The sequence below is a fragment of the Buceros rhinoceros genome, unplaced genomic scaffold (genome assembly GCF_000710305.1).
Source record: "Buceros rhinoceros silvestris isolate BGI_N320 unplaced genomic scaffold, ASM71030v1 scaffold8095, whole genome shotgun sequence".
In the NCBI taxonomy this organism is placed as follows: Eukaryota; Metazoa; Chordata; class Aves; order Bucerotiformes; family Bucerotidae; genus Buceros; species Buceros rhinoceros.
The window spans coordinates 158,402-184,345 of NW_010413394.1; the positions used below are offsets into that span (position 1 = coordinate 158,402).

Sequence of the window (25,944 nt, forward strand, 5' to 3'; positions counted from 1 at the left end):
AGGGAAGAGTGACTTGCAACTTGTTTCTGCAAACTTTACTTGAATTAGGTAAAGGGTTTCTCAAACGCCCAAGCATCCCCCAAACTTTTACTTCTAAATGACAAGCGCAGGCTGCATGAAAAACATTCTGAATTTTTGGTTCTCTAAATTACTGTTAACCCAACATTATTCCTGCCTACCTGGGGTTTTTAAATGGAATTACATGTAGCCTGCAGCTTCAAATCCAAATGAAAAATGTAGCTCCGACTGAACCTTAGTGAAAAAAAGGCAAAAGTTAATGAGATTTAAATTAGTAACAGCCAAAGCTTTCCCTTAAAGAAAACATTATTGATTCTAAAGAGCTTCCTAATGAAAAAGAATGGCACTCATTTAAGTCTTTGCATGAACTACATTAGAGATTCATTTATAATAATAAATAAGGATGTGCTTTACAGTGCAATGAATCAGCAAAATTTATGTACATATTTTTATGAGTTAACTACACATTCCTTAAGCCTTTAATCACAGTTTTGGATCCATTTTTTATGGTAGGAAAGAAATTACAGTTTTTATGGCCCAGATGATCAAAGATAATGAAGTATCCATTCCCTGTAAGAGTTAAACACCCACATAACTCTGTGGTTTATAATCTATTCTTCATTTGTAAAATGGAAATGGATACTGTTTCCCTTTATTTTTTATTAAACAATGATGCTATTTTAAGTTCAAGTAATAATTATTGGAAAAATTCTCCCCCCATGAATGCTCTGCAGTTTTTATACAGTAAATAAAAAAATGAGTATTGCAAGGAGAGGGTATATATACGCGCTCTTTGCAAATCCCCTAAACAGGTAAATTTGTCAAGCTGCTGGTTTTCACATATTTTCATTCAAACACAATTTCACACGGTTGCAAGATACTTCATCAAATCAGTCCAGTTCAGGAATATAATCCTGTGATCCTACGGCATTTAAATACGGAACGCTGGTGAACGCACACAGGTAACTGCCAGGCTGCACTTTGTCAGCTCACCAAATCCAGTTACTTCTCTGAGAATCGCTACAAAACCAGACGAAGTCCAAGGTCTCCCAGCAAGTTCCAAACGACTTTTAAAACTAAACTACCTATACAAAAAGTAAGCATGCCTGGACCCAGTCCAAACAGAATTTCACTTTGTAATTACTTAAAGCTCCAGACAAAACCCATCAACACAAAGGGATCATTCAGTTAATTTACTGAGATGCCTGAAGTGCTAAAACTGTGAACTCCATAAATGTATCCCTGTATCTCAGCTGCTGAAACCAAGCTTTCCCGGGGGTATGTCAAGCCCCCAGGCTGGTTCTCCAGCTCCCAGCCTGGTAAGTATCTGCTCAGATTGACTGCTCAAGCCACACAGCTGCTTGGAAGCACCTCAAAGAGCTGTCATGGTGCTACCTTTGGGCAGACTGACCTTCCTGTAGTACTGATGACAAAAGCCAGCGTTTAACTCCTCACAAACTCTAAAGATGACATTTCTCCCACGTACAGCAAAACCAGGAAGAAAGGTATCTACAGTTCTCTCAATAAAGCAAGCAACACATTCTTAACACATTGTCTTAAACCAAGCTTTTGTATGTCAAGACAATAAAGAACATGCAAACGTCCCCCACCCAGTACCAACAAGTTCCACAGTCCCAATACAGCACTGGTTTTGCAATGCAGTTTGCTAAGACATCATTTCACAGGGGAGAGAATACTTGTCAAAACATGTCTGAGCTGCTGGATTTCACTTGTGCTTTGTTAAAGTAAAATACAGATTTGCAAAGGGATGCATTTATTTTTAATAAAAAACATTCATACACATTAATTTCACTTGCCGCATGACTGCGCCTTGAAGAGACTGTTTAAAGTAACTTCATAAAACTTAACCCGTCTGTCTCAGACCTAAGAATTACACCTGCCTCATTGTGAGCTGATTTACAGATCCCTGGCAGACCTCCTCCCCTACCATCCTGCTGTTGTCCACCTTCGCACGATCTTGGTCATCTTACCCACATTACCATTACAATTCAGAGCAGCAGTGCAGCATTCAAGCAGATCCTGCTGTTGTCTTTCCTTTCCTCTCCCTGCTCAATCACAAAGTGGGGTTTGGGGTACAGAAACTACAGTTCATCAGGAGGACATTACCCCAGAGGCTCCGCTGCAGGTACGTGCACGCATGTACTCCCACCCCAAAAGGAGACAAACAGGTCCAAGTCCATGACTCATCTTCGCATCACTTCAAAGCAGCCATGAGGTGGGAGACATTCAATCCCAGGGGTCAGGAGAACCCCAGCATTCAAGCGGGTTTGAAGCAAACCCACACAAATCATACACTACTTAGATGTGGATGCTTCCTCCCCAAATTCTTTGTTCTAACAATCCGCTCTTGCTGCATCAAGTCGGGTGCTAACATAGATCTAGCCCAGGGTAACCAAAGATGGGACTTTCTATTTATTTCGGAAGTGATACGCTTCAGACTCTGTGCACTGAAGGAAGAGCTCCCGGAGGCAAGCCAGCTCTCAAACACATCATCTTTGGTAAGAACTTTGGATGGAGAGAACAAAATTGTAACTGAAGAACACGAGGTCAGTTTTGTCCTTTGTTCTTCCCTTTCTTTAAGTATAAAGTAAATTAATAATTGTGAGCATTGTGTTTGTTTTTAACAGTGGTATTCCCTAAAGCACAACCAAAAAAATGGAAACTGCAGGAACTGCACCCCTGAATAGATCTAAAGGGAAATAATCAATAAAATCTACTCTACCATCGCTTGTTTTCCTAAACTATATGTTTTAGCAATGTTCAATGAAATTCCCTGGGGATCATCATAAGCCAGCCCCTTCCACCTCATGCAAATGTGACCAGAGTACATTGTGCACTGGCGAGATGCACCACAGAGGAACTGTGATGGCTTAGGGAAGCAGTGAGGATGGGAACGGTCACTTCTGTAACCCCAGCTCTGGTTTAGATCAAAGCCAAAGGGACTAAGAACCACCAGTGCATAGATAGCACCAGCTGGCCCTTGAAATAGTCCTAAACTGAAGAATCACCTAAGCTAGATCAGAGGGAAGCAATAAACAGCTGTTACCCTGCCACTGTAGCGATTTTCACATCAAAAGAAGCCTAAATTTTAAAATGTTTCTCTTGCTTTTATTTGACTCCACTTTACATGACAGTGCTTCATTTCAGTCTTTTCACAGCTGATGCAGGGGTCACTTTCTGATGTCGTACGGACAAGAAACCCCCCTTTAAAGCCCACTTCCCAGCAAACCGGTTTGTGTGCAGCTCAGCCTCCCCTGACAGCGTGCAGCCTTGTTCCTCCTGTGCACATCCTCTAGATTTTAATTACCGCTGTCCACATTTAATGATGGAAGTTTAGCACATCACCTCTGACTTCCAAACCTTTCGCAAGTAACAGGCTTCCACAAGCTTTTGGGTTTTTTTCTTCTTTTTTCCCCTCATGTCTCCTACAGGTTGGAGTCTTTGCCTTGTTTCAACCCAGTTTAACTAGGTTCATACGCTCTCTGTACACCAGGAAAAACTTCAAAACTTGGACACTGAAAGTTTGCCTTCCTCCCCAAGAGCCTTCAGATGAACGTTTGCTCTGGTTTAAACATTCTAGTGAGAATTCCTACAAGCACCATGCCCTTTCCTTTCTGCCTAAGGAGGATTGCCGCTTTCATTGCGGGGAGAGAACAACGAAAAATACTCTGGCCATACACACCCAAGCTTCCCTAGTGGGATGATGTACAAGAGAGATGGTATTTCTTTGGGAATGGAAAAGACAGTGCTTCACAAGGTGAATTATTCAAGCATTTATTCATGTCTGTAACTTTATCAAGTCTCTTTTAAGCTTTGACAAAAGTTTCATAGTCAGGTGAAAGCAAGCATTGTGCTCTTTAAGCTTCAAGCTGCAAATGAAAGAAGACCTCCTACGAACATGTCTGAAGATCGTTTCTTCCAGCTTTGCCAAGGCCAGGCTTTCTCCAGTCTAACATCCCCCCAGATGGAGAAGGCTATCTTAGGACAGCCTTCTCGAGGAGACAAAGTCTGCCTGCCCTGCAGCGGCAATATTACTATGCTAACAAAATCCCTTGGTCATTAAAGATGCGGTTTCAACTCTGATTTTCTCTTGTTAGAAAAAAATTATCTACTATAGGCTTCATCAAAAGAGCTTTGTTAACGCTAACGCTTGCAAAACAACTATGCTAATACGACATTTTCCATCCACTTGTTCTGGATGTTGATGCCACTTAGCTATGAACTACAGCAATTCCCTCCCAACCTCTAATATCTGGCCGTGTATGTGGGAGACCTCTTTTTAATTACTTCTACTGTGCTAATTTATTGTCATTTATTACTTACACAGAGTACATTTGCACTTTAAACCTGAGTAAACGTGCCATCTGGCCAACAGCCTTGTTGACACAATGTTGGTTTATTAAAAATGGTTATTATACTAGTAAACTAGTAAGCTAGGGAAAAAAAAACCCAACATTTGGGGAAAGTTCATTTCTACGCATGCAACGTCTCCATGCTTACATACACAGTATGTCCTGGCAGTCAGCTGAGCACACTGCGGCTGTACCTCGCACTCGTACTTTCAGTGGGGAATCCTGAACGAAGCTGAAACGGGAAAGTCTTGGGGAACTCTGGCAAGTAAAGAAATAGTGTCTTGCTGCGAATCACATTTTGAAAGGGGAGAAAATGAACACCCTTTCCTAACTAGTTTTTTTTAAAAGGCACAGGAGTTTTCAAAAAGCCTCAATTCTGCAATTCAAGCACGCAAGTAAGCTGGTACGTGTACAGCCACCAAGGTTTAGCCACACAGCACTTGGTCATCTGCTCTGTGTGATTATTACACGTGTTCACTATTGACTGTGCTGAATAAAATCACTTTTTAAAAGGAAATGTATACCTGAAAGTGAATCGCGACCATAATTAAAGCTTAATTGCCTTTTTTTTTTTAAGTTGGCTCAGCTGAAGTATATGACAGTGGTCACACAGTGCCAGGAGCCATTGCAAAGGGACACACAAAACCCAGATTCCAGAATATTATGGTAACTGGCAAGATCTTTACTCTAACTCCTATTCTCCCCACTTTTTTCTTTTACCTTCTGCAAGAAGTACCTAAGGGCAGCAACCGGGAGATCACTCCTTTCCAGGGTGGGCAGCTGAGGAGGAGGGGGAGCTGGGCAAGTTCCTCTGCAACAGGTTTGGGGGGAATGTGAATCTCTGGGTTGTGCAGAGGGTGAACCTCCACAGCAGGGAACCAGGTGGGCAAAACCCTTCCTCTGGAGGACCCAGTCTCCCCAGAAGCACTTCAGAGGACCGGTGCAGGCAAACAATTAGTGCAGACAACCCTCTCTTCACTTGCCATCTTTCCAGCAGCAGAGTGCAGGTATGAGTAGGAGGGCACTCAGCAGGGCCTCAGAGCAGCATTGCCACTACAAACATGTTGCCTCTTAGTTGGACCACACAGGTCTCGCTGCACGTTCTGGCAGCCTGTGGGCACACAGAGCACTGAGGAGGCTGCATGTCCCCAAGCAACGTCCCAAGAGACGGAGCAGTCCCAAGGAAGACAAACAGATACCGAGTCTTATAGAAGAGCACCAGACCGCACGCACACACATTTCAGATCCGCATTGCAAGCTGTTAAACCTGCCACAGCTCTGGCTCAAAATGCCCACTCTGTGCTTACAAAGAGCTGAGCTGCCAAGACACCGGGCTGCAGCAAGTCCGGCACCGTCTGCACCACGTCCCCACACACCTTGTCAGCACGGGCCCCACTAAGTCAAGTGGGAAGGCTGGGGCTTCCCCTCCCCAGAGGCAGAGCAATCTCCTTGCATGGGCTTGATGATTCACAGCTCGAGCACCGTGCAACGCTGGTCTTGCGTGGCAGCACTGACCCATGAGCAGCCAGTGGTTACATGGGCTCCTTCTGCTCGACGAAGCAGAGAAAAGCCTACAGGGACTCTGCTCACTAACCTCCCAGAGCAGCCATCACACGGTCCCTCCACATACTATGATCAATATTTAAATGACAGTGACAGCATTAAGAGGCCGTCCCCCACACACTGATACGGTGCCTCTGGCTATCCTATCTGGCTAAGGTCTGGAGGAAAAGGAAAAGATGAGTCTTGTACTGGATCCCGAAGGTCAGTAGGTTCAGGCATGTTTGAAAGTTTAACTAAGGCTTTGTGGCAGGTCATCTCCTTATTTCCTGATGTGGAAGTAATTTCATTTAATCCTTCATTGAAATAACAGACCATTGTGTAATACCCCCGACAACAGTCTTCAGCACCAATCTGCTGCCTCAGACAGGTAAAGCTCCACCACAGTGTAATTAACAGACTGTAAATTAAAAGCTCTGTAACATCCACCCAAAGCTGAGACACCCATGCCTTCCCTTTCCACATCAATGCTGAAGCAAAGCAGCTGGACACTGCACCAAGACTCTGCCTGCTGCCCCGTCACAACCAGCCTGTGACCACCCAAAACCTGCAGCCACCCCCAGCAGCTCACCCCAGGCACACGCATCTGCTTGCTCCCGCTGCCACTGCTTCAGCCGTAGCTCCCAAAAAGGTGCAGTACACTACCCATAACGCTGCTAATGCAGCTTCCACTGTGGGGCACAACATGGCTTTTCCAAGAGCGGAGGTGGGAAACCGTGTTATGAGAGAACGTTACCCTAGCTGCTCCGTGACACCGCGCCTCAGAGCTCCTGAGTAATTACAACAGGGGTAAAGTGCTATTTCAGGGGGTTCCTCGCTCCTAATTCTGACTTTCTTGCTGGTCTTTACTTACTTTTCCTGATTTCTGAGGTAGCACTAGCTTGCACACAGAGAATCTCTGCCACCTCTGCAACAATAAGATAATTCGGGCTAAAGAGAAAGTCCCTGCTATGCACCAGGGAGAGCACAGACACTCTGAGATAGGGCAGGTCATGTCTATTCGTTCACCTTTCAGAAGAGGGGTCAGGAAAAGCAGAGAGAACACAAGCGAAAAATGTTTCCCAAACACAGTTTTCTACAATAAATTACATCAGAATTTTTTAAAAATTTTAAAAGGTCACCACACTTCATTGAAATTTCATTGCCTGAATTTCACCTTGGAACTGCTTTCAGCTTGAACAAAGCCCTTCATAAAAGCCCACAGTGTGCAGTGACTTGAAACACCCAATGTTAAGTTGTTAAAGACTGGAAAAACTCCTCTGCAGGACACCAACAGCACTGGCCGGCAGGGAACAGCGCGAGTCACTGCGCCTGTCCTGGGACACCAGCCCTGCAGCCAGCAGTCACTGGGGCTGGGCTACAGCATAAATGGCAAAGCCAAAGAAACGCAGCAGGGAGGAGGGGGAAGGCAAGGACACTTCAGCAAGACTCGGATTAAAGACTCAACTTCTGTTTTAAAGAAGACTTTGAAGTAAGGCAGATACCAAAAACAATCTGTGGATGACAGAGTTTGTTTCTCAGAGAATGGCCGCTGACGAGGACCCTCTGCCCACCACACAGAGAGGCAGAACCCATCTGCCAGCCAGGCAATACGCAGTTAACCGAGGGTATTCGCAACCACACTCACATTTAGCTCTGCTCGTCTGATAGAGTCAGAAATCAGATTTTTCCGTCAAAGTATTCAACTACTACTTTTCTTATTCCAGGCCAGCAGAAAGCACATACAAGGAGTCACAATAGGTTTGTCTATCTTGACCAGTTTTCACTGCCTGGAAAGCAAAGGAGTTTGCTAAGTCTTTTCTGTGTCACAGGAAAGCAGGAACCGGAGCCAGACACTAACTGCAGAGCAAGATCCACATTTTTAAGGTGGATGGCTCCAGCTTTAAAGAACTGTAAGGCAAGCAGTTTGTGGGAAGCCCTGCAGATTCCCATCAGCTCGAGGCACAGCAGCATTGACAGATACAAAGTCCAGACATGGATCTAAATGTCTCCAAAGATGGGATGTTCGTCTCCAGGCTCTAATGCCTGGGCTGGATTTTGCGGTTCCCAGCACTCTGGCTATGCAGAAGGAACTATTTCTTCCTAACTAGAACGTCTAACCAGCTTGTCACTGGTCCTGCTATCCTTCTGTAGGAACGGTTATGACCTTCCGGATACTGCACTGATGCCAGCATTTACATTTTTCACACTTCCCTGTCACAACGAGAAAACCCTGCCCGCATTACCTGCATACAGACACTCGTGGGAGTGAGCATTAAGCAGACTCTCGCAGGGAAACACAGATTCAAACAGATGGACAGACCGTGGTTTTTAAGCTGCACCATTCCACGGGGTTTCCTTTAGCCAATCTGATCACCTCCGAGGAAAGGAAGCTTTACACCTGATGCATCTGTGCTGAAAGACCCCCTGCCTTCAAAACGACTTTTCTGAGTGTTATTGGAAACAACAACATTAAGATAATGGCCTGACTGGCAGTGAGAAATTCACAGGGGATGCAAAATAAATGAAATCAATTAGTATTATAAATACAGGCTGAGTTTCACGTGTCTCACATGTCAATTATTCATACCGAACTTTTGAGACTTTATTATTAACAGGTTTGTTTTGGCAAAAGCTATAAAAACTGAACAGAAAAACCCCACAGTGCTATTTTAAACTTGAGCCATCACACTGCAGTTTACATAGCTGCAAATAAAATGGAAGAATATTTTTACGAGCCACCAAATGGCTCAGCTAGTACCAAGAGGCACTTACTGACACAAAAATTTGAGCAGGCCTGCTTCTCAGCAAGCCCAACTTTGATTTTTCCAATTAAACGAAGAACGATTTGTCCCGGTGTATGGCAGTGGACGAGCTCTGTTTAAGTACCAGCCCTAGTGGAACGTACATTAACCGAATGCATCGGTTTTGAGGTCAGCTGTCATTCTTCCCAAATTGCTCCCTGAGCAGATCACAGAGCAGATGGAAAAGGCCAGTTTGACACGACTCTTTGGCTTAATTATAGCATTACTAAGACAGCATATGGAGATGGTATGTACTGAAGAATTTTATTCAATAACTTTATTTCTCATAAATTCAGTGATCTGCTTCATTTGCTTTTACTTGATCTTCAGTATGTACACTCACTGCCATTGAATTATTTTTACCTGTGCATTACTAGGTCAAGCTTTCTCAGCAAGTACAAGAGCTGTAAACCCACATTAATGTTCAAGAAATCACAGAATTTAAATTCTGTATCAAGTACGAGATCCTTTCCAAAACATCAGTATTTAAACTGATTCAGTGTTTTCAGCTCTAATTGTGTCAGATCCCTCGATTTATCCTGGGATTGCTCAGTGACGAGCAACGCCAGACTGGTCTAGTGACAAAAAGGCTTTGTATTACCCAGACTAACACCCCCAAAGAATCATGGCATGGCATATGCCTGCTCATATGCACAATGCACCCACCACGCAGCGCTATGAAAAGATAGCAAAACCAGGTCCTGTAGAAGAGCAGAGCAGATAAAATCCCTAACACACTACCTGGACACATGGCATTGATCTGGTTGTCTGCAGTCATGCAGGTTGTTATAACACCTACCTGTGTCAACAGCTCCACTTTCAACAGGGGTAAACTGTTCTAGATCGGAGATCAGGGTGCTGACATGGCAAGTATGAGAACCACCTGCCACCACAGAAAGGCACCATTCACCTGGGCTGCAGCTATCTGTTGGTCTAGTACCACACAGCCCGAGGTCTGTCATCTCACAGAGGGTGTTTCACAGCACTAGGTTGTACAGAGTCCCACATCACTGCCAAATGTATAAAAAAGCAGGGAAATCCAGCACCTATTTTAATACCCTTGGCCTGTTTCCCTAAAAGAGGAAAGGGGAAAAGGACAGAGCTGTCTCATTGTGAGAGGAAGTGGCTCATTTCCACTGCCCTCTTTCCAGGCAGCTCAGCTTTTTCCTGCTGGGCAGGAACAGAAGGAGGTGACTGTCTGAAATTGGGAAGGGTACAAAAAAACCCACAACAACAACAACAACAACAAAGAAAACTGTTGGGTTTCTATGGTTGCTAAATAGAACTATCAGGAAAAATATTCATTTTGAAATTTCATCATGAAATGTAAAAGAAAACAAAGATTTATTGTAAAAATCTCACCTCTGAAAACCAGTTTTTGGACAAGATGATGTCACTTTTAATCACCTCTTAGCCTGTAGCTGTAATACAAAAGACTCCTAATGCAGCAACTTGCCCTGACAAAGCAGACTGTCAAATCTCCCTTTGAGAACCTTTCCAAAGCTAACTTAGGACCCCCATAACACCTTTGACACCTTTGGTTCTTAACTTTACCTTTCTTAAAGACAAATCCAAATTAAAAAATAAAGGTGAGAAAAGACAAAAGAACACAGCACTAAAAATACATCAGTTTTGAAAAAATATCACTAAAATATTAAAAAGTCTGATTTAAGAGGCTGGTTTCTCACACTGCCACACTAACAAACGATCACCACCAACCTGCAGTTTAGCTACTTACATTTATGATCTTTGTGAAAATAGATGGATGGTGGTTAATGGTTGTTTCCTGGGCAAGGAAAACAGAAACAGACCCTATTTCACCAACTGGCAAGGAGGCACCAGCAACTTGAAGTGCCACAGAGTCTGTGTGCAGTTGTTCTCAATTCCGTCTCAGTGTTTTCCACGCACCTCACGTCCAGGATCCACTGCAGACCAGTGTGGCAAGTGATGGGATCTGAATCCACAGCAAGCACAGCCCTGCTGCACAGAGCAATCAGGATAAGTACCACCGACAGAAGAATATCAAACGGGGGGAAAAAAGGAGGAACGAGTGTGGAGGAATAAAAAGGAATCAAATGAGTTCTTATGGATGCTCCTCACAAGGCACTCTGTCTCATTTGATTCATGCTGCACCCAGCCTCAAATGCACAGTAGCCTGAAATTTAATAGTTTCTCCAATCCTGGTAAGAAAAAGCGAAATTCCTCTTGTATCATTGTAATTCAGAAACACAGAAACGTCCCCTTGCAGAGGTCGATTTTGGCTGTTCCCTCTGTACCTACTCTGGTATCCATGGAATCCATGCACAGTGCAGGAGTTACTATCCCACACAGAAAGCTGCAATTCTGTCTTAAAAGTGCAACCAAAGCCCACAGCTGCCCCGGCAACCACAAACACCATGAACTCTGACTTCAGTCCTGAGGAACCAGGATTCAAGATGACTGGTCCTATCTTAGCCACCATCTCAACCCCCAAACCTCACGATAGCAGCCAATTCTCTGTAACTCGAGTCGTATGTGACATGGTACTGAAATTCAAACCAAAAAATGCCCCGGCTTTTGAAGGTAGTGCTTACTCAGTCTTGTAACTTTGATCTGTTTCTGTATTTCCACTAAGATTACTTGACTTACATTAACACAGTCAAGGGTTACAAAGTGGGGTGGAAAAGAAGAAATTGAGATGTTTATGCCTGGGTTTTTTGAAAGATTTAGGGAAGCAAATACCACTGGGAATTCTGAGCCTACAAAATCCAGGGCTATATACAGAGCTGCACTCCGCCCTCACAAGATCATTTCAGCATCCTTACTGCATGCATAATTTAGCTATATTTTTAACAGTCAGTATTTAATATTATAAAATTATTTCATTCTGTAATACCAGTTGACATTAAAAAATACGGTGTTCACGTGAGGGTTATCAAACTTCCATACACAAAACTTGGAAAGTTTCTCATTCACCTTTGTCTTGGAATAATTTTAAACCAGCCCGTTTCTGCCCAAGTGGCTTTACACAGTGAAGTGCTTATCTGAAAGGGGACCAACAGCCCTGTGCTAGCAAAACACAGCAGCTCAGTTAGCTGCATGGACCACAAGGTACCAACATACCTCCCAGAAGTGATCCCCCACGCCACTACCTCCAAGGGTAAAAGGAACTTGAAAGAGATCTCCAAAGAGGTGTTTCCAATCACAGATGAAAGGCAATTTGTCCTGCAGGTGCGTCTCCCCCCAAAAAATTAATTCTTCCCCCATCTTGGGAAGACAGAACAGACTTTCAGGTAACATAACATAGAAATTATTTGGGGCTATTTAAGCAAGAGAAAATATATTGCTTCTACCTAACATCTAGCTGTTACGATTAGAAGCCACACAGCTTTTTCACTACAATGAACTTACAAGGCAAAATTGGAATGTTTCAACTTGACAAATATAAAAACACACAGAGGAAAAAAATACCCACTTAGGCTTTAAATGATGTTTTAGATAACTCAGTTTGACACTTCAAAATACAGAATTTAGCTTGTGCTGCATCCTTCATAAGGAAGACAGGCTGCTCAGGACATAAAAGATGAGGTTATCTGCTCTGCTAGTGCAGGCAGAACCAGGGTCCTGTTACCTCCTTATGCACAGCCCAAATTAAATTGTCCTTCAAGACCTTGGTTACTGGTACAAAAGACAACATCAACCCTTTTCTCTCAATATAAATATTTTCACAAGAACTGGGGTCAGATCTTCAAGTCAGACCACTCCATTTCATGTGGAGCAGCACGGAGTGTGGTCTGCAGCAGTGGGCTGCAGGTGAGCCCAGTGGTGCCCAATCTGCTGTGCGGTCCCTTCGTGAGGGTGACCTGGGAAGCAGTGACTGAGATAGCCAGACAAGAGCTAGACCCTGAGATGCCCAGGGTCTGCCTTACAGATGCAAGATGATGCAACACAGATACTACAAGAGTGAAGACCATAAAGAAGAAAAAAAAAACCCAAAAAAACACACAGAGAAAAGATGCCCCCGCGATGGTATGACTGAACACGCAACCAGTAGAGTCGTAGCAAGATTCTCCACTAAGTTGTTAAATGCAATATTCCTGAAGTCTCCAACTGTAACATCTTCCATTTAAAAAGTATTTTAAAAGTATTAAAAAAGCCTATTTAAAAAGTAAAGACAAAACTAAACAACAAATGAAATAGCAGCAAGGTGGAATTGATTGACACGTAATGGAAGAGACACTTTGTTCAGGTAACAGACTTTCCAAGTAATATCCTCATCTTAGAAAACCACACACAGTTCAGGAAGACCCAAAGGTATATTTTTAATGAGAAAAAAATTGTGTAGTCAATAGCCTCACCTTAAAACAGTCTTTTCTGGGATGAGGAGGGAAAAGAAAAGAAACTTTGCCATCTCTGGCATTTGTCACAGAATCAGTTTAAACATAACTAATGGTTCACCTGCAGCCAGAGAGTCCTGCAGTTACACTGTCCACTGACTAATTTACCTCGCTCCAGTCTCCGAGGGTAACAGAATTCCTGGGGAACATGCAAAAAGAATTCTGTAACTGTAGCATTATCATGCATAAAGAAAAGTTCACGTATAGAGTAACTGTATTTCAGAATTTCTTTCTTATCATAATCTCTGGCTCACGGGCACTGGAACTCTACAAAGCAGCATCGGAAGCAGGAACCAAGTCGCACACTCCTGGGGAATTCAGAGAAATGGTTTTCTAAAACTACTTCCTCCTCTTCAGATGTGACATGATATTCTCAGAGTCACCCCACTAATCTATGCAACTGGGAAAGTAGCGAGCAGAGAAGCAGGACAGATAAAGTAATTCTTTTCTTACATCTCTTCAGCAGAGATAAAACGTCTTTCTAGACTGAATTTCTCAGAAAAAAAGTGTCATTTCTTTTGAAGAGTTGTTAGGATACAAATTAATTTCTGGATTTTAGTTCAGTCTCCATCGGGAACAGGAAGACTCTAAATAGTACAACAGAATTACTGCTAGTTAAGCAACAGCCCATATGTTAAACCTACCCCAAATACAGGCTGGGCTCGTCACTCAGAGTGACGTGATCTGATCAAGGAATGTGCACACAGAGATGCTGTCAGCTCACCTCATCAACATGCATTGAACAAAGAGGTCATAAATCTCACACCTTGAACACAGGGTTCAGTTTTGGGCTCCTCTCTACAAGAAGGACATTGAGGCGCTGGAGCGTGTCCAGAGAAGAGCAACGAAGCCGTTGAAGGGTCTAGAGAACAAGTCTGATGAAGAGCTGCTGAGGGAACTGGGGTTGTTTAGTCTGGAGAAAAGGAGGCTGAGGGGAGACCTTATTGTTCTCTACCTGAAAGGAGGCTGGAGTGAAGTGGGGGTCAGTCTCTTCTCCCAAGTGACAAGAGGTATCATGAGAGGAAACGGCCTCTGCACTGGGAAAGATTTACGTTGGATATTAGGAAAAAATTCTTCACCAAAAGGGTTGTCAAGCCCTGGCACAGGCTGTCCAGGGCTGTGGTGGAGTCCCCATCCCTGGAGGTACTTAAAAGACCTGTAGATGTGGTGCTGAGGGACATGGTTTAGTGGTGGACTTGGCAGCGATAGGTTTGTGGTTGGACTCGATGATCTTAGGGATCTTTTCCAACCCACAGGATTCTATGATAACAGGAGTACTGCTCTGCAAAAATCCAGCATTTCCTATCTGTTTTCTCTGCATGCATATCGACACTTAATCAAGTGCACAAAGTTTTCACATTACACAGTCGCAGTCAATAACAGTCAGTATCTTTAACTGGAGAAATTCACTCACTTGGGTGGATTTTCAGCATTAATGTTGGATTAACACTAATTGCCTAATTATCATGAAAAGATCGCAAGGAAAACAACTCTTTAACAAAACTTGTAATAGCTCACGTTAATAGGAAGACAACTGGAGATAACACTCATGTTTAAGGGCTTGATGCAGTCTGTAAGTTTACAGACTGGGTGGGAAAGGAGAGAGGAATAATCAGTGCGTTTCCCGTATGATTTTTTGCTTGATCCTCCAAAAGATCTAACGCTGCTACTTGGGTCTCCAATGTGAGGGTTTTGTACCCAAACATTTATCCAACCTTTCTAAAACTACGACAGTGTTTAGCTGCATGACATAAGTTCATCCAGAGATTTGCCTGCTGAAGATGAAGGATGGTCTGCACCACCCAGCTATGACTTATCTACTACCAGTCCCACCTGGAACTCAGCTCTCTAAGAGTCTTCACACACTTTTTCACCATCAAAACCCTGTTCAGCAGCTTCTTGTAAGTACGGGTTTTGCTCAAGTTTAGGAAATATTCACCCAAAACAAAACCAGGACTTCACTTTGGTGGAGCGAGCTGATATGGTGGTGGTGAGTAAAGGGTGGGATGTGAAGTGTCAGAAGCAAAATCTCAGATGGATACTTCTCCTGGAAAGGTTGGAAAGGCAAGGTGGAAGATGACCATTCCCGGGGGCTCTCAGGACTGCAGCCAGAGCCCAACTTCCAGCATGCCCCATTTCCATCCAAAGCCAACTATGAGTGAACCACTGAGTTCAGAGCACTCCAGGTCCATTTTCACAAGTAACTACCATGATTTAAAGTGACTAATTTGATCCTTGGAGACATTCTGAAGATAAGGAGCTACCAACATCCATTACTTTTACTACTGTGTTGGGGACACAGTGCCTGAAGCTAAAATATTATTTCTCCACAGCAGCTGGAGTTCAGGACAGAGAGACTCATTACTGATGGGCACTTCCGTCATCCTGGACTACTTCCAATTTTCAGCTCCTGCTTAGATCCCTTTGCTCACCCTGAATTATTGACAAATGGAGGATAATTACTCATCAGTGCTTGGAAAAAAGAGAAGGTTTTCTGTCTTTCTTTCCCATCACTTAAGCTGGTATACAGCAGTACCTTATACCACAATTTTGCACTTTACTCTTACTAAGGTCTTTCACCTCCTGTTTCTTAACACTGAGATACTGAGCAATTCCTTGGCTTCATTCTAAAATAAAAGATACATCACATTTGAGCTGATGCCTTCCAGCCAATCTCTGCCAAATACAATTTGCTTAAAAACCTAAACCTATATAGCTGAGATTGGATAAGAAACTTGCTGCAAAAACTGCTGTATAAATAAACCTTGTACTCTTGCACTCAAAAAAAAAAAAGTTTCACACAGGAGCGAGAGAAAACCTGACTCCATGTAAGTAAATGAGACATTCAACTGTATCACACTTATCCAAAAGGTTCTGCTAATTAAAACCAAATGACTCCTTACAAATGGAGCAGCAGTTTAGCTGGGTTTGAGTAGGCAGCATGTGACTCTCTGCTTTCAGTTCCTGAAAATGTGACAGACATAACAGACAGACTTTGAGTAAGGAGCCACTGCCTCCACAGCGTGCTGAGGGCCCAACTTCAATTTCCTGGTAGCAGCACTGTGATTCCGAAACACAGCATGAATGGGTTGGAGGTTTTTCTCCCTGAACAAACATCTAGTCATATTAGAATTATTCTGACAGCCATCAGCTGATGTCTTCTGATGGAGGAAACCCTCCACCGGGCTGATTTCAAAAGTTGCATTTAGACCAATCTACGGGAAAAAATTGCAGATTTTTAACTTGGTCTACAAATCTATCTTAACACAGTCAGAAAGCACTGAATGTGCTTAGAAGTCTTGCAAAATATTTATCGTATGCACAAGGTGTTCTTTTTGATGCTATGAATTAGAAAGAAAAATCAGAGCTCCCTTCCTCACACATGCTAGTCCCACCTCTGAGCCATGTCTGGTCCACCTAAAGCACACGTGATTAAAACACCACAGGGATGGCAATCTTGTGAACTAGTATAGATATTCTTAAAGTAGGGGCAATAATAACAACTGCTCCTTATTAGGGTTACATTTTCATAAAAATGAAAATGCTTGAAGTTCCTTTATAAATACTCTTAAGTTCTTCAACGTCAAGCAAAATGTTTCAGACCAAAACTGTTCTCAAGTAATTACACCTCACTGGTGACCACCTCTAGCATAAATTGCAGATATTCAGTGCCTCTCAATATTTGACCTGTAATAAAGATGAGCTCTTGGTGTGCCCTGAAAGCTGTATTGCAAAATGTATTAACAGCGACACAAACAGGAAATAAATTCCATATTCTCCAACATTTCAAAAGAAAAGGATTAAAAAGTCAGTTTTAAAGAAAGCAAAATGAAAAACCCTTGAAAATTCAGGAGTTACAATGCAGAAACAACACTGCTTTTCATAAATAAAGTAATTCTTCATGAAAATTCCAGTCATTTTATTTTCTATTAAGCCTTTTAGACACCATAACAAGTGGGTTTTTAAGCAAACAAAAAAACCCACCTCAAAACCATCATTCAATTGCATATGCTAATTTATAAAGCTCCAGGGGATCATCACCAGTTCACTTCTGATCCTTACTAAACACTCAGCACGTTAGATACAGAGTGCTTTTGTCTCTTCTACCGTCAGGTAAAGCACAGCTATTCGTTATCATTAGAGGCCCGGCAGAGATACTTCGAGAGGCTCTTCCCTGTTGATGGAAGCCAATTTGTTGGAAAGAAGGGAAACCTGGGCTCTTGAAGTCCACTGAGAAAGTTAAGTAGGCATTTGTCTCACTACCTGGTTTATTTACCAAAGGGGTTCATTAATCTACCATGTATAATTAGTCTTTTTGTGTGACTATGGAAAGGAAATGGGATAGCAAGGGTAGGGATTTACGCCAGAAGCTTGATAATAAGCTAGTAGCTGCTTTGCCTGCACAGGAGTCTCTGGGGGGCTCACGACACCAACCCTCCTCTTAGAGTAAAAAGCCCAGGGGTGACCCTCAGGAATAACTCCCAAGTTAAGCCTAGTTGAAAGCAGGCCAAGTTCCACGTGTATTTTGGGGACGTGGTAGATGAATATGTATGAGCGTACAGGAATGACATCTGAACCCCGGGGCAAACTGAAGAGATGGAAGCCTGCAGACTGGTCTACTAGTAAATCTAACAGCAGTAAGAACCTGGCACTGCTGGCCTCCAGGCTGCCTGAGACATGCAGATGTGTGAGTACGAGGGGACAGACCAGAGGCCAGTAACACCAGCCAACGCAGAGCATCCATGAGGCAACACTAGTGGACAGAGAGCAGAGCGCCTCCACTCCTACATGAGAAAGGACCCATCCTGCTGCTGAGCTGGGGAGCTAGCAAGCAGGAAACTGCTACCCACCACAGCTTGTGGCATCACCCCCAAAGATCCACAGCACCATGCCAGTCCCCTCAAGGGCGACAGTAAATAATTAACTTCCGAATTCAGAGAGGAAATTGGAGACAAGCACAAAAGACACCAAAGCTGCAGACCTTGGTCAGCTTCTTGCACTGTGTCACGTTCATAAGCAATAAACCCTCTACTGCACTAACCAGCAAGTTAACTAACTCCTTCTCAACAAGTTCTGCAGGGTGCTGAGCTCAGTATTGTCTCCTCCTCGTGACAAGCAAGTTTGCACAGCGTAATTTTCTATCTGCCAGTCCTTCATTCTGGTCACGCCAAATAAAAAAAAGCAAAAACATACCAACAACAATGACCAAGCTATAATTGAAAAACTGACAACTTCCCAAATCAGATGTGACGGTGACCCAAATCAGGAGGGGAAGAAACAGTAATTCATCCTGGCATGCTAATTAATTATCATACAGATTGCTTATTGATTTTCTTGTGTTCACTCTGATACCTTATGAAGTACACTCATCTCATGCAAACTTCTCACAGGATAGCAGACACTGGTGGATCAAAAGCAGATGCGAACCTACAGGTAGGTCAGGTCTCCCAAGGCCAGGGCATATCCAGCCATCCACAGCACTGAACCTCAGGATCAGGAGACTCATCTCTAGTCCCACTCATAAAGCTAAGTTTTTTAGTAATGGTCTCCCAGTGAAGCAAACCAGCCCTTGCTCATAAAAGCAGTCAAATTGTCAAGGTCATCCCCGAGTCACTTCAGCTTCTCAAAGGCTTCCTCTATTGGACAATAGGCTGAGTTCCCAGAGAAGTTATCTAATAGGACATTTTCTAATTATAGAATTAATTACTGACACAGAATAAACAGCAGAGGCATGTCAGGCTGGAGGTAATGATTTGTACAGTTAGTTTTCATCAAAAAAACATTTAGGGCTATTCTTGAACTGGGAATTGGTAATATTAGGAGGTCCAACTGCCATCATTTCTGGAATATCCTGCCACTACAACAACCAAGTGAAAACCATTTACATCTCATCTCTAAAATAGCATGAACACATGCCATTTCAGCTGTTGATCTTCTTTGCCATATTCTGGATACTAAGGAAGCATCCTCACTACAAAGGTTTTAGTCTCCTTTGTTGTGTTTTGATTGGGAAACAAACTGGTTTCCAATGCATGATCACAGAGAAGCTGCCTGTTCTTAAGACATGCCACAGCAGACATGTTGCAGTGATCAAGGAAAATTCTTGTGGACAGCATCTTGTTTGCTTGTGCCCGGGGAAATCGCTACCGTCTCATTTCCAGCTCTTTGCACAGCCAGTACAATCGTCATCATTACAGTGATAAAAGCAGCCTCTGACTGTTTCTGTCTACTGAAAGACCTGTCAAAAAGAGAGTGTGAACAGCCTTAGAAAGGGGTTAGCACATGAAAGGGCCTAATTTTATAGTCTAAAACTAAACATAGACGAACAATCTTACCAAGCTGCATAGCTGAGCACACAACTGCTTGATTGATTCCACTATAATTCCACAAGACATTAATAGAACCTGTTCTGCCACCTGCCCTTCAAAACTGCCAGCACCCCACCCCATGCCATATTCCCCTCCAGATGCTCTGGATTCCTCTTAGGTACAGGAGAGAGTGTCTGGCAGAGTCTGCTGGGTCTGTCCAAAGGCACAGGCTGGGCGATCCTGCGATGCACTGTATTCTGGTTAGCTCAGAGGAAGGGCTCAAATAGTGTCAAAATAAGGCATTTCCAGGTTAACAAGGAGCATTTTAGAACATTGGTCAAGAGGTACCAGGTTTTCTTAATACATTGCCTGGGTTCCAGCTCTACTCTGAATTTGCAATCTCCTTTCGGCCAGTTCTATGTCATCTTGGCTCATATTTCCCCTCCCAGCTGCATGTTCACCACGAGGATCATCCGCAGCCTCTGCACCGAGCGCAATCCCTTTACTCAGATCTAGTGAGACCAGGGAGGTCTAACGGCAAGTGTGTGTGATGCAAGTGCTGCCACATAATCCTCAGCTAAAGTGGTTCCTGCCTCTTGAGCATGTCAGACTCCACCAAAGTCTTGTCTTGTCCAGGAGCAGCTCTTAAAAAACCAGGCTTTCTTGTGAGGTTACTAATAGTTGCTTCAGCAAGCGCAGAAACACAGCGATGAGCTGGCACAGTTCAGGATTCCTGCGGCGAGAAGATCCCCCGCAGCCCTGCACGTCCAGAGCAAGGAGACAGGGTCAAGACCTCAACATCATATGCTCCCAAAAGGGACAATAACAAAAGGTGCCAAGGTGACCTCTGAAATAAATTATGATGATAGTGACCAAAAATACTGAACACAGTCCAAACCCACTTATTTCTGCTCCAGTTTGAACCACAAGTGGTTTTTTCCAGAATGGGTTGCCAAGTCTGGGAAAAGAGAACTGGACCAATTTTTTAACACGTTGAGGCCTTTGAGTTATAACAAAACTGTGAGTAGATTTGAAAGGCAACAGTCTTATTCTGTACAAACGAATCGCAACAGACATATGCTAATTCTTCTATCCATTTTAGCAACAACTCGCCTCAAAAGTTACCTTGACAACCTTATTGTCTCTGATGTTACATAGCTGCCTGCTGTAGCAAGGATGTCTGGTCTTCTAATTGCTCACTTAAACAGACTGGCTTGTTGAGACAACATTCCTATTTAAGGCGCACAGAGCATGTGCCACTGTGCCAAGGACACCAACAGTTATTTACAGCTCTATCTCCGACACCGACACAACGGCGTCTGTATAGAGCACAATTAAAGAATAGGTTTCTTTTGTCAAAAACCCCTTACATTAATCAAAGAAACAAATTCTTCTGGGACCAGCACATCTAACAATTCTGCTTTCTCTTGGATTTATTTTCTGTGATTGGACTCCTTAGTGTTCCAGAAGGAGCGAGCTTCAATCCATGCATCTGGTGCATCCGTAACCTTTCTCTCCTTCCAATTTCCAGCAGTCCAAGAAACAAGCTTCTCTTTCAGCCTCCTCCATGTTGGCCATTCATACCTGTAGCAGGTACTCATTTTCATGAAATTGTAACTGCCTCTAACACCTACCCTGTCAAACTGGGGCAGTGATTCATAAGTTACTGGGAACAGGGGAAGACAGAGCAGCCACGTGTGTGCACACACACACAAGGTGATCGCATTATCCTCATTTCCTTAAGTAAGCAGGCCAAAAACTATTAGACAAACCAAAGTGAAAATAAATGATACACACACACACACTTGGGGACAGAAAACCAAGTAAAGCCCCCTGCAAAGTCACAATATCTCACGTTAAACATTCTGGTGGAGAGCAGAATTTTTTCAGTCCCAAAGTCCTCAGCAAGAACAGCTCTGGGCCCAAACCACTCAGACCACAGGGAAGTCACTCAGGCACCGGACACCACTCCAAAGCCCTGTGACAAACCAAAGCAAACAGTGGAGCAGATGCCTGAGGAGCCTGCAGCGCCGTGCTGAACGTCCATGGAGAACCTCTAACAGCTGAGCTGCTACCTGCTACGAGCCTGGGAACGGCACATCCCTCCCACAAACGGATCCTCTAGGACAGAAGAATTAAATTAGGTACCCAAATTAACCTACAAATGAAACATCAAGAAGGGAATAACGAAGAAGTCCTGTCTCCTTTTTCTTTTAAATGATTTTGGACACAACACTCTTGGATGCAAAGATGCAGGTTTCAGGGAAGCACGTACCTGGAGAGAGTGGTTCAGTGCACTGCATGATGGATATCTGGATCAAACCAGTGGGTCTGCTTGTGAAAAGGGATGAAGATTAGAGCATGTTTTCCCTGTTCTAGAGAAAAATATAAGTAATCTACTTAAATGAAAATCAATTTTAGATGTTCCTTTATTGCACTTTATCATCTGTGAAGTTCCCTTCTTTTCATGCTGTTACGTGAATGGTATGTAATTCCTACACTGGCGATAGATTTTTCCTTTAGAAAAGAAGTGAAGGTCTTAACTTTTTAATACAAATTATTCCTCAGGAATCCTTAGCTGCTATTCAAGCAGTTTAATTCGAAGAGTTATATCTCTCATTCAGAAAACTTTAACTGACACTAATCAGCCCAGGCTATTTTTATTATTAAGGTACAACAATGCTAATCGGGTGTGACTAGAGTCTTTAGCCGGGGTATTAAGGCCTTCTTCTCCCTAAAGTGGTATTTAATAATAAAAAAAGAATGTTTTTGCATAATCTGCTTATGTGTGCTGCAACTGCTGAAGATTAGCTCCAGCATTTTATTCTCCTTTCCAATCCTCAGCACAGTCGTGTACATCCTAAAAATGAAACGCCGCGTGTTTGTGAGCTGATGGGAGCCTGTTTGGGTGTGCTTGTCATAGATGTGTCATGCACTGCAGGATAACACGCAGTCCCTGTGATTACCCACACACAAGCCTCAGCACTTACACCATCATAAAACAGCCAATAATTTTCATGTCACTGTACATTTGGAACCATCCAGCGAGGCCTGCATATTGCAGGTATGAATCTTTTAAACCGTACTGGCTTCACACCACCTTACACATGTCGGGCTGCGCAAAGACAGGATCCGGCCTCAGTCCGTGATGGTTTAAGCGGAGGAGGCAGCCAGCTCAGCAGGTAGGTGCTTGCACGGAAGGCTGATCTATCAATACACTGAATTAACCCAGGTACTTATTTTATCAGTGACCAAAGCGTTACAAGCAGTAAACTTCACAGCGACACTCAATACAATTTGCAGTTCAAGCAGATTCAAGAGCCTGCAGGGGCCCAGCCACAAAAATGCTGAATTAGGTTGTGGAATAACCTTTATTCATCCTAATTGGGTGTTGTTGCTGAAGTATAACCAGACTCCTACAGTATCACCCACTCTAATCAGAAATAGGGCACAGAAATCCAACTCCCTTCGCTGTTTGATTTTGACTAGTCAAAGGTACGAAGCAGGCAACAGAGCTCTTGTGATGTCAACACAAATTATGCTTTTGTACGTCAGTTGTTCTCCCCTTACAAGATGCACTGATGCCTCTTTTTGTTTCCGATCCCTTTTCAGCAGAGTTCAGAGCCGCTCACTTCCAAGGGCAGCAAGCAACGCAGCCACCCATCCCCCTCCAAGCCACAGCGAGGTACAGGGTGAATCCTCTCTGCAGCTCTTGGAGAAGAGCTGAATTGAAAAACAGACAAATGCATCAATCACAGACCAGAAAGAGATCTTGGTCTCTGACACATGGCCTGACCTCCGATGAACTACAGTGAGACCTGTACTATGAAACTATTTAGGAAGCTCTTGGACACAGTATTTTTTCAAGTTTCTTTCTAGATCCTCCCTTCAGACAAGTGCATCCCCTCACCACAGCGCCGCACGCCGGAGGGTTAAGAGGAGCCTCCTCCCCGTAGCCCTTTCCAGAGGCACGGCACAGCTGATGGGGGGGTTAAGTGGGAGCTGGTGGAGAGCTTTCCTCACCGTGACATTCCAAAAGAAATCACCATTTTGCAAAGTTACCCTTTCCTCCGGGAAAAAGCAAAGCAAAACAAAAAAGATGTGGTAACAGCTTCCCTATAACACCAGAGGCAGGGCTGGAGGAGGAGCAGGGCCAGCCAGGGGCTCAGCTCACACAGAGCCATGGGGGGCACCTGAAGGAAGTCAGGAAGCTACCGGTTCCCCAACGGGGGCAAGCGAAGATCTCACAGTGCCCAATCTCAGCAATCAGCTCAGAGGAGCTTCTACACAGCAGACTAAGCAGCTTGCAAATTCTCTTCCACTTTGCCTGAAACCAATTTTTGCCTAGAAATCTTTCCGTCTCAGGTTTTAAGGGCTTTCTCCCCGCCAATTAATTTCAAACTTCTCTTTTTAGCTTTTTGTCCAGCTCTGACATGTGCTTCATTAATGCAAAGCATCTCAGAGCTAAAAATGAACAAGATTTCAGGTCACTGCATTAACACTGATAGCTTTAGAACAGTAACCGTGCACCAGGTACAGGACAGGGTACCACTAGGCTGCTAATACAGCACAATACCATCTTGTTACCACAAAAACCAAAACACTAATTAATTTCCCTAAAGATGCAAGAGATTTCGGTGTCTAAAATACACGGGAACACTGACTTGTGTTGCCAAGTGCCAGGCGGTTGGCTGCAGCCAGGAGCTGCCATCCCTAGCCAGGCAGGTGCTGCTGGCAACCTCCCTCGAAGCGGTGCTTTCCCTTCCACCAGCAGGTCACACCGGCTTTCAACTGAGTGGGGGGAAAGGCCAGGTATGCTGCATAACCACAAGCAGTTTTCTGAGCGTAATTCAGCTCTGGCTTATATTACCCCAGGGTGGGTGAAGGGTTTCGTTATTCCCAGCTGTCCCCCTGCTCTGCCTTCGTCCCCGTGTGACACTTGCTGAACCTCTGCAAACTAAGTCTGCTATAATATGAAGAAAATTGATGCTTCCCTACATTAACAAGTCAGGCTGTAAGCTGACATGTCAGGAGCTGTAAATGATAACTACATTCCTACCTTGCACCTTTTAAAGTTAAGGTCAACAGTGGTCCAAACCCTGACCGGGCTCCGAAGCCTCCTGTCACTTGAGCTCCCCTGGTAAAGTCCCTCCTGCAGAGCATTAGCATCCTGTGTAAATGGAGCATGGCATTTCATCTCACATCGACAAGCACGACTGAGGGAGAAAACACTGGCTTTATGAGCAGAAAGCTTCCTGTGCTAATACGATACAGCATTTGAAACACTGATACTTTTTTTTCTCATATTCTTTCAGTATTAATTTTGGCTAATACAGTGTGACAGTCTCTAATGTGATCAGTCTTTCATACCCTGCTGGTGACAAGTAATGCTAATTCAATACGATTCATATGTGACGGGATGGGTGGAAAATTGTTGATGTGGTAAAAGAGCAAAGTGCCTTCTAGACAACTTTTCAAGGATCAGATTCAAGTCTACTGCTAATTTTCAAATAATCAGATAATATCTCCTCAAATAAATGAACACTTACTCTGATGAAGACACCTCTAGTCTCATTTTGTTTTTTTCTTGTGCCAAATAAACACATCAAGATCCTTTAATAACCCTTCATAAGGCAGCTTTATTCATTTGAAATTATTTTCATAATTCTTCCCAGTTCTTTTCAACCACCAGAACGGGATGTATTGCAGTAACTGCCGGTACTGTTCATAGCAAACAACGTGCCTCTCCCTGGTTGGTATTTCAGTGCTCCCATATTCATGCTATTCCTCTTCCCCACAGCTCTCCATCTGGGGACACATTTGCTGGGCTCTCCAGCGTGAGCCCCACGCCCTGCTCAGAGCTGCTGCTCTCCGCACACAGCTCTCCATCCAGTTAAGCACAAGCTACTGTCTTACTCCTAGATGCGTCGCCCAATCTCCAAACCAGTTTAAGAGAAACGAATCCTGTTTACCATGCTGACTGACCTCACATCTATCATTATTTACCACTTTGCCAACATTAATCCTTCTACAGACTTAATCAGAAGAGGTTTTTTTCTTTTAATTTCACTGAAAAACAACAGTGGCAGGACAAGCACAGACCTCTGCAGAACATCTCAGCTCATTGTTACTCTCCATTAACTTTTGGTCCATTTGGAGAAAAGCAAAACATCAGTACTTTTTAGATCTCTAAACCATTTCATGTAGCTTGTGATCTGAAACACAGTCCTCCATTAATCCAAAGAACATATTTGAAAGAACTTTAACTTCAACTTCACAAATTAACCAGAGCAAAAAATCCTCCATGTGGGATATCCCATTGGCAAAGATGTCACAATACCTTTAGTGAATACACTGAAGCAAGACTTGAGAATTTCACCATGGTTTGATCAGAGCAGGATCACTTGTGAAGGTATTGATGTAATACCACTAATTCTGGGAGCATTCAGAGCACCAGATTAATAAGCGCAAGTTTGCAAAACACTTCATACCTCTAACACCATCACAGTTATCTGGAACTGATAAC

General features: G+C 43.5%; 1 protein-coding gene across 1 annotated transcript in view; it reads right to left on the reverse strand.

Annotated features, from left to right (window-relative positions):
- LOC104493939 (X-linked interleukin-1 receptor accessory protein-like 2) overlaps positions 1–25,944 on the reverse strand; it is a 150,322-nt gene that overhangs the window by 87,349 nt on the left and 37,029 nt on the right. Inside the window, exons 4-5 of the mRNA XM_010136706.1 lie at positions 19,258–19,348; positions 16,253–16,325 (exon numbers count right to left, since the gene is read on the reverse strand). Coding sequence (XP_010135008.1) covers positions 16,253–16,325; positions 19,258–19,348 — 164 coding nt within the window. The remainder of the gene's footprint in view (positions 1–16,252; positions 16,326–19,257; positions 19,349–25,944) is intronic.